The sequence below is a fragment of the Hyaena hyaena genome, unplaced genomic scaffold, assembly GCF_003009895.1.
Source record: "Hyaena hyaena isolate Hyena2069 unplaced genomic scaffold, ASM300989v1 scaffold_275, whole genome shotgun sequence".
In the NCBI taxonomy this organism is placed as follows: domain Eukaryota; kingdom Metazoa; phylum Chordata; class Mammalia; order Carnivora; family Hyaenidae; genus Hyaena; species Hyaena hyaena.
Window position 1 is genome coordinate 178,646 of NW_024080908.1, and position 8,642 is coordinate 187,287.

Genomic DNA, 8,642 nt, shown 5'->3' on the forward strand with positions numbered 1-8,642 from the left:
CAAAAGCTAGACATGACTATGCCAAAAATCAAAACAGGCTGAAAACTAGGCATTTTGCACCAGTTCACTAAAATATGAATGAAAAAGAAAAGATATTAAAGGAAATTAAAAATGCTACTTCAGGGGCGCCTGGGTGGCTTCGTCGGTTAAGCGTCCGACTTTCGCTTAGGTCATGATCTCGCGGTTCGTGGGTTCGAGCCCCGCGTCGGGCTCTGTGCTGACTGCCAGCTCAGAGCCTGGAGCCTGTTTCAGTCTGTGACTCCCTCTCTCTCTGACCCTCCCCTGCTCACGCTGTCTCTCTCTCTCTCTCTCTCCTCGAAATAAATAAAACATAAAAAAAAAATGCTACTTCAGTAATCATGTAAATGATAAGAAGAGTAGGTTTCTGGGTGTCCTTTGGTTGGAGGGTACTAATGTACAAAAACATGGGATTAATATCTTAAAAGTATATAGGACATAATGCATCAACAAGAAAGAGATTCACATAACAATAAAAAAAACTAGACAAAGAGGGAAAAAATTGATCATAAGAGAATAAATACAAACAGAACGCTTCATAAACGTTGAAAAAACTGTTTCACCCCAATTGGATAAAATGAGACTGTTGATTCGGTTGGTGGGACCATTATTTCAAAGTTGCGTCCAGCTGCTCTTGTTGCCCCTTTCCATAAAGTCTCAACACTGTAAGCCTGAGAAACCCTGTATGTGGGGAAGTGGATCCTCTACCACCAAGCTGGGGAAGCTGGGGCCAGACTCGGTTTTTAAAGGCTTCTCCCTCCGCCTCAGCAGCAGCATCACCTTGCCCAAGAAGTACACATTCCTGCCATGGCCGTGGTCCTCCGAGGGAGCCGCTGCGCAGCTGAGGCCGCCTCAGCCCAGAGGAAGGACGTTCTAGCCGGCCGCCTACTCGATGGTAGGGCCGCTGGCCGCTGGGCCTCTGGACGCCGCCATGTTGGAGGCTCGGGGAGGGAGGCATGGCTGCCCGCGGCCGGGGGACGGTCGGAGCCGGGCCGGCCCCGCCGCGCAGATGCTGGAGGTGCGGCCGGGGCTGTACCTGGGTGGAGCCGCGGCCGTGGCGGAGCCGGACCAGCTGAGGGAGGCGGGCATCACGGCCGTGCTGACGGTGGACTCGGAGGAGCCCGACTTCAAGTCGGGCGCTGGGCTGGAGGGTCTGCGGAGCCTCTTTGTGCAGGCGTTGGACAAGCCCGAAACGGACCTGCTCAGCCATCTGGACCGGTGTGTGGCCTTCATCGGGCAGGCGCGCGACGTAGGCCGCGCGGTGTTGGTGCACTGGTGAGTGGCCCGCCCGGGGGCGAGCAGCCCCGCTGCGCTTCCCGCCTGCAGCCCCCCCCCCCCCGAGGATCCTGGGCGGGGGCGAAGGGGCTCTGAGACCCCAGAACCTCCTCTCCCTCCCTCCTTTGGCTGGCAGGTGTCCGGGAGAGAGGAGGGGGCGGGGGGCTGGCCCCTGAAGGCGTGCTCGTTCTCATTCGTTCCCGTTGTGATGATTCATACCTGTTTATGCTGGTTCATTCTGCAGCCCCCTTCCCAACCCGAGTCGTTTGTAGCGGGCGGTGGGGGGTGGGGAGGGGGGACTGATCAATGGCAAAGTCACATCACTAAGAGCTTCAAGTCCTTCGGGAGAAGCCAGGCATCTACCCAGATGATTGTAATGCAGACTGTGATGCGAGTCATTTACTAAAAGAGGTGAATAAAGTTAAAGTTGTTCAGCCTCCAGAGGAAAAGTAGATTATTTTCAGTGTTTTTGTTGGGGGCAGAGGGTGGTTGATGAAGGGGAGAAATGGGGAGAGCAAACTTGGTTAGGGCTTACGGGATCCCTAAGCCATGCCACGGGAAAGATGGAGTTAGGTTGCAGCAGTGCCAAAAAGAAAATCTTGATAGGTGTTTGGGAATTCTTAGCAGGCCTTTTTAGTTGGACTGGAGTGTAAGTAATAACAGGAGCTTCAGTCTGTTGAGCCAGCACTTTTACTGTGTGCCAGCTCTTGCTCTCAGTATTTACACAAAGAATATAAGGTAACAGTAAAAATGGAGGGAAGCCTGGGATCAGGTTTCCAGGCCCCTTTAATGCCAAGGGCAAGGAGCCTGGATTTTTTTTTTTTTTCCCCAGAGCCATTATAACTTTTTAAAAAATTAGTGTAATTATTTTTAAAAGGTAATACATTCACATAGCTCAGATTTCAAAAACAATAAGGAAATAAATAGAGGTGCCTGGGTGGCTCAGTCGTTCAGCGTCTGACTTTGGCCTAGGTCATGATCTCATGGTTTGTGGGTTTCTAGCCCCGCCAGCATTAGGCTCTGTGCTGACAGCTCAGAGCCTGGAGCCTGATTCGGATTCTGTGTCTCCCTCTCTCTGCCCTTCCCCTGCTCACGCTCTGTGTCTCAAAAATAAATAAAAGTTAAATTTTTTTTTTTAAAAAGGAAATAAATAATTCATTTGTATGACTGTAGTATTTCAGAGACAAAGGGTTTACCTTGGGTAGAAGAAGCCAACCTGAAGTGGACCTGAACTTTACCACTGAGAGGGAGCTGGGCGGTTTTTTTTTTTGTTTTTGTTTTTTTTAATTTTTTAAACGTTTTATTTATTTCTAGGAGAGAGAGAGAGAGAGACAACGTGAGCAGGGGAGGGTCAGAGAGAGAGGGAGTCACAGACTGAAACAGGCTCCAGGCTCTGAGCTGGCAGTCAGCACAGAGCCCGACGCGGGGCTCGAACCCACGAACCGCGAGTTCATGACCTAAGCGAAAGTCGGACGCTTAACCGACTAAGCCACCCAGGCGCCCCTGTTTTTTTGTTTTTTAAATGCTGCAATTTGCTATTTTATTTTAAAGGTCTCTTTTTCAGTCATGCAGGAGTCAGTCGAAGTGTGGCTATAATTACTGCTTTTATGATGAAGACTGACCAGCTTACCTTTGAAAAAGCCTATGAAGAGCTCCAGACCCTCAAACCAGAGGCGAAGTGAGTTCTTTGTTAGAGTAATAATTCTGCTCTTGCAATGTGATTTTACTGATGCAATGAAAACTTTACCTTATATTTGTTTGCTCTTACAGGATGAATGAGGGATTCGAGTGGCAACTGAAATTATACCAGGCAATGGGCTATGAAGTAGATACTTCCAGTGCAGTTTATAAGCAATATCGTTTACAAAAGGTTACAGAAAAGTATCCAGGTAAGTACTAATTGCAAGTACTTATTGGGCCCTTTTTAGATGCTGTTTCCTCTGACACTAAAGGCTTCAGGTGCATTATCTCACTTTTCCAGCAATCTCTTCAGACAGGTACTGTTATTTCCTTTTGAAACTGTGATTGAGCAAGAAATAACTTGTTCAAAGTCACATGGTTTGTAAGTGGTAGGCTGGGATTTGAGAGTTCAAATCTGGGCAGTCTGTCCCAGAATCCAAGGGCTTCACTAGGCTCTCCTACCTCACCCTGACTTCTTAACACTGGAGAAGTTTTTTTTTTCTTTTTTAATTTCTAAGATCAGCACTTCTTGCCTTAATTTGACATTAACTTCAACAAATAGATACGTTTTAATTATGTCATGTAGAATTACAGAATTTACCTCAAGAACTCTTTGCTGTTGACCCGACCACAGTTTCACAAGGATTGAAAGATGAGGTTCTCTACAAATGTAGAAAGTGCAGGTAAAATATTTTCTATTCTCTGGAGATTTTATCATGTCTCAGTAGCTGAAAAGTACTGAAAGTTTCATTTTCTTAAAATTGATAGGGAGAATTTGTTTAATTCAGCAACCTAGAAGTTTCAAAATCAGGGGTCACTGGGTGGTTCACTTGGTTAAGCGCCCAGCTCTTGATTTCAGGTCAGGTCATGATTCCAGGGTTGTGGGATGGAGCCCAGGCTGAGTATGGAGCCTGCTTGCAATTCTCTCCCACTCTTCCTTTCCCTGGTGTGTGTGCATGCGTGCACACATGCACACACATGTGCAAGTGGGGGGAGGGACAGGAGAGACGGGAGAAAGAAAATTCCAAGCAGGCTCCCCATTCAGCCTGGAACCCGACCAGAGGCTGGATTGCACAGCTGTGAGATCGTGACCTGGGCCGAAATCAACAGTCAGATGCTTAACCAACTAAGTGACCCAGGCACCACCCTCAAATCTGCTTTTAAGAAGACAATAAGTTCTTGGGGTGTCTGGGTGGCTCAGTTGGCTGAGCGTCTGACTTCGGCACAGGTCATGATCTCATGGTTCGTGGGTTTAACCCCGTGTCGGGCTCTGTGCTGACAGCCAGCTCAGAGCCTGGAGCCTGCTTCAGGTTCTGTGTCTCTCTCTCTCTCTGACCCTCCTCTTCTCACGCTGCCTCTCTCTCTCTCTCTCAGAAATTTAAAAAAAAAAAAAAAGACAGTAAGTTCGTAAAAGTGAAAAGAAATCAAGTTATTTGAAAATTAGAGTAGCATAATCAATTTTATTTTAATTTTTGCTGTCTAAGAAATACTGCATATTTCATCGATTCTTTCATCCTTTTGAAAGCCATTAATGCTTTTGTTTGTTTGGGGGTTGCAGGCGATCTTTATTTCGAAGTTCTAGCATTTTGGATCATAATGAAGGAAATGCTCCTATAGCCTTTCCCCACAAGAGAGTGACGCCATCTTTGATGCTCACCACAGGGAATCAGGCTCAGTGTACGTCATACTTCATTGAACCTGTACAGTGGATGGAATCTGCGTTGTTGGGCGTGATGGATGGACAGGTAGGAACACATTTTATTTTCTGCAGTTTCATTGTATCGTCTATACTTTGTTCTTTCTTGGACTTTGAATCATCATAATTACTTTATAATGATTATATCTTTCTAGGGGCGCCTGGGTGGCTCAGTCGGTTAAGTGTCTGACTTTAGCTCAGTTCATGGGTTCGATCCCCACACCAGGCTCCATGCTGACAGCTCAGGGCCTGAAGCCTGCTTCAGATTCTGTGTCTCCCTCTCTCTGCCACTCTCCTGTTCACATACTTTCTCAAAAATAAACCTTAAAAAAAAAAAGAAGGTGATATCTTTCTAGTGTAGGTAAGAATCTATCAAATATATTTATTAAATAAAACCCAGCTGATCGAAAATAGTGAACCACGTCTAGTTGAGAGCTGTTGGTCTAAGTTAATGCCTTTTAAGGCTATTTATATTTTTTCAAGGTGAAGACTAGCATCAGCCAATTAGGATATGTTTTAACAAAATGCAAACCTCATAACAAGTAAGGCCAAATCAAGGATTTAAAAATTAAAAATTTTTCTTCCCTCACTTTTTTTTCCTGTTGGTTCTATAACGTCTCTCTTTTTATCCTGATCTTTCAGTTTGTATGTTTGCTAAAAGATTTGTTTTCATTTCCTATTAATTCTTAAGAATGCAGCTCATGAAAAATATGACAGCCACATTCCTTGTTTAGGCTTACTTAATATTAATCTAAAGATAGTCTTTTTTTTTTAAGTTTATTCATTCATTTTTGAGAGAAAGAGAGAGAACAGTGTGTGTGCATGAGTGGGGGAGGGGCAGAGAGAGCGGGAGACCCAGAATCCGAAGCAGGCTCTGGGCTCTGTGCTGTCAGCACAGAGCCTGACGTAGGGCTTGAACCCACAAGCTGAGATCAGACCTGAGCTGAAGGTCAGATACTCAACCAACTGAGCCACCCAGGCGCCCCTAAAGATATTCTTAATCTTTTTTTTTTTTTAATTTTTAAATGTTTTATTTCTGAGAGAGAGAGAGAGAGGCAGCGTGAGCAGGGAAGGGTCAGAGAGAGAGAGAGGGAGACACAGAATCTGAAACAGGCTCCAGGCTCTGAGCTAGCTGTCAGCATAGAGCCCGACTCGGCGCTCAAACTCACAAACTGTGAGATCATGACCTGAGCTGAAGCTGGACGCTCAACTGACTGAGCCACCCAGGCGCCCCAATTCACTGGTTTTTAACATGTTCACAGAATTTTTGCAACATCGTCACTTTCATCATTCCCAGAATAAACCCTATGCCCGTTAGCAGTCACTTCCCGTTCCTGGTGGTATCACTTGCAGCGCTAGAGGTTTTAACTGTAAGGTCCACTCTCTCTGCTTTTCTTCTTTTGTGGCTTGTGCTTTTTGCTTGCTGCTCTTACTTTACCTGGACTACATGCAAGTCCAAGGCAATTCTGTGGGAGATTCTAGATCATATTGTGCACACCGCTCTGTATACTTATTTGAATCTTCCTGTAGACCTAAACGTGGGGTCCCTTGCTTGTGGGGTGTGTACATCTTAAATACTGCTGACGTTCTAGGTTGACATCTGAATGCTCACACAAATCTGCTTCTTGCTGGCACTGAACACCTGTACCCATTTCCCCATACCCCCGGAAAACTGGATATTATAAGACTGGTAAAGTTTGCCAGTCTGTGAGATGAAAAATAGATATTTTTTAAATTAAAAAAAATTTTTTTAATGTTTTTATTTGTGTGAGAGAGAGAGAGGGACAGCGTGAGCAGGGGAGGGTCAGAGAGAGAGGGAGACACAGACTCACTGATGTCAGCACAGAGCCGACACGGGGCTTGAACCCACAAATCGTGAGATCATGATCTGAGCTGAAGTCGGATGCTTAACTGACTGAGCCACCCAGGCACTCTGTGAGATGAAAAATAATCTGAAAATGTTATAATTTGAATTTCCGTGACTACTACCGGGAACCGACATTGTTATATACTTATCAGCTGTTTATGACTCCTTTTTCAATAAATTTCCTTTACATCCATTTCTCTATGGATTTGGCCTTTTTCCTGTTGATTAGGAGCTCTTTGTATAGTCTAGGTGTTAATGATTCCTGTAATATATTACAGATATTTTCTCCAGTCTGTTGCTTATCTCAACCTTGTGGGATATTTTGTCATATTAAAATTTAAGATACTTCTGTAATCAAATCTGGCTTGAGTTTTATGTCCAGAGCTTATATCATTTAAAATTAAAAATAAAAGTCCCTACCTCATGTCATGTGCAAAATAAAGAGTCAAACTTAAAAAATCATGCTTTAAATACATCAGAATAAAATATAATAGACTTTGTTCAGCTTCTTTTTGACTTAATCTATTTTACGGGAGAATCAGTTTTTATTATTGTATTTTTTTAATGTTTTTTTTTAAATTTATTTTTGAGAGAGAGACAGAGAGGGGCAAAGAGAGAGGGTGACAGAGAATCTGAAGCAGGCTCTGTGCTGACAGCAGTGAGCCCGATGAGGGGCTCAAACTCACAAACTGCAAGATCATGACCTGAACCGAAATTGAGCGCTCAACCAAGTGAGCCACCCAGGCATCCCTTTATTATTGTTTTTAAAGTGTTTATTTCTTTATTTTGAGAAAGAGAGAGCATGAGCAAGGGAGAAGGACAGAGAGAGAAGGAGAGAGAGAATCCTGCGCTGACAGCTGGAGCCCGACCATGGGGCTCTATCTCATGAACCCCGGGGAGATCATGACCTCAGCCGAAATCAGGAGTCTGATGCTTCACCGACTGAGCCACCCAGGGACCCTGTTTGTTTGTTTTGTTTTAAAAGAGCCAGGAATCTGAGACCCAACTTCCCTGCTGTCAGTATCAGCAGTAGAACACGAGACTCCTAACATGCTTTCCTGTTTTTTAGTGTGATGATCTCAGTTTGAAACATTAAACCACAGAGTGATTTAAAAGCCAACACATGCCACGTCCTGCAGCCTTGAGTTTCATATCTCAGCCTTTACCTCCCTCCCCTCACGCTGGGATTGCCCTGGGCCTGTGCCAAGCTCCCAGGACGCAGCATGCTTCCTGCACAATGATCGTAGTCCACCGTCTGTTACAGTAAATTGCCGTCGCGTTGCACCTCGCTGATTAGATCACAGACTCCTGGAGCCAGGGGCTCTGTCTTAACCTGCTTTATGGCAGCTGTTGCCAGTGAGAATTATTTGTTTTGTAGGCAGGTGCATGAATGAAGTAACAAGGTTGCTTTACTTTATTTCAGCTTCTTTGCCCCAAATGCAATGCCAAGTTGGGTTCTTTCAACTGGTATGGTGAGCAGTGCTCCTGCGGTAGATGGGTAACACCTGCCTTTCAAGTGCATAAGAACAGAGTGGATGAGATGAAGACGCTGCCGGTTTGGGGGCCACAGGCAAGAAAAGTATGAGCTTGTGTCGCCTTTGAGAGCCTGGGAAGAAACTTGCCGACGCGTGCGTCACTTGCTTATGGTCATTCATGGCAGGTTGTCTAGTTTTTAGACCTTCAACCTTTCATTTAATGGGACTTGGAAACTGTGGTGCGTTAGTGTCTTTTACTATTTAAGTGGAATACTTTATATGGAAATCAAAACTTGTAATCATGTAAATTATACTTTATTTGATATTAAAATTTTGTATAACCCAGATTCTTTCTTTGTTTCATGTATTTTAAAGAGTTCTGAATTTTGGAATGTTACATGATCTTAAAGTCTTAATGGACAAAATTATGTACAAATATTAGAAATTATTGTGTTTAATAAGATTTTCTTTTATTTCTAGAAATGCAAAGCAGATTTGTTTGTATATATTTTGGAACATACTTCTCATGCTTTTCTAAAAACTTCTCTTTTTTTTTTAATGTCTTATTTATCTTTGAGAGCGAGAGAGAGAGAGCAAGCAGGGGAGGGGGAGAGAAAGAGGGAGGAACAGA

The 8,642-nt window shown here is 44.4% G+C and overlaps 1 protein-coding gene across 1 annotated transcript; it reads left to right on the plus strand.

Moving 5' to 3' along the window:
• The first annotated feature begins 895 nt into the window (after positions 1-895).
• DUSP12 (dual specificity phosphatase 12) lies at positions 896-8,358 on the plus strand. Its single transcript, XM_039245956.1, has 6 exons — positions 896-1,293; positions 2,858-2,971; positions 3,064-3,182; positions 3,560-3,656; positions 4,532-4,718; positions 7,960-8,358. Exons 1-6 carry the CDS (start codon positions 911-913, stop codon positions 8,119-8,121), a joined length of 1,062 nt encoding a protein of 353 aa, XP_039101887.1. The 5' UTR covers positions 896-910; the 3' UTR covers positions 8,122-8,358.
• The last annotated feature ends 284 nt before the right edge of the window (positions 8,359-8,642 follow it).

Bases quoted from the DNA above. Each gene is read 5' to 3' on its own strand.
- DUSP12 (XM_039245956.1), top strand. From the start codon at position 911: ATGGTAGGGCCGCTGGCCGCTGGGCCTCTGGACGCCGCCATGTTGGAG. The intron at 3,183-3,559 runs GTAAGTACTAAT...TATGTCATGTAG, and splicing joins GGTTACAGAAAAGTATCCAG to AATTACAGAATTTACCTCAA. The intron at 4,719-7,959 runs GTAGGAACACAT...ACTTTATTTCAG, and splicing joins TGGGCGTGATGGATGGACAG to CTTCTTTGCCCCAAATGCAA.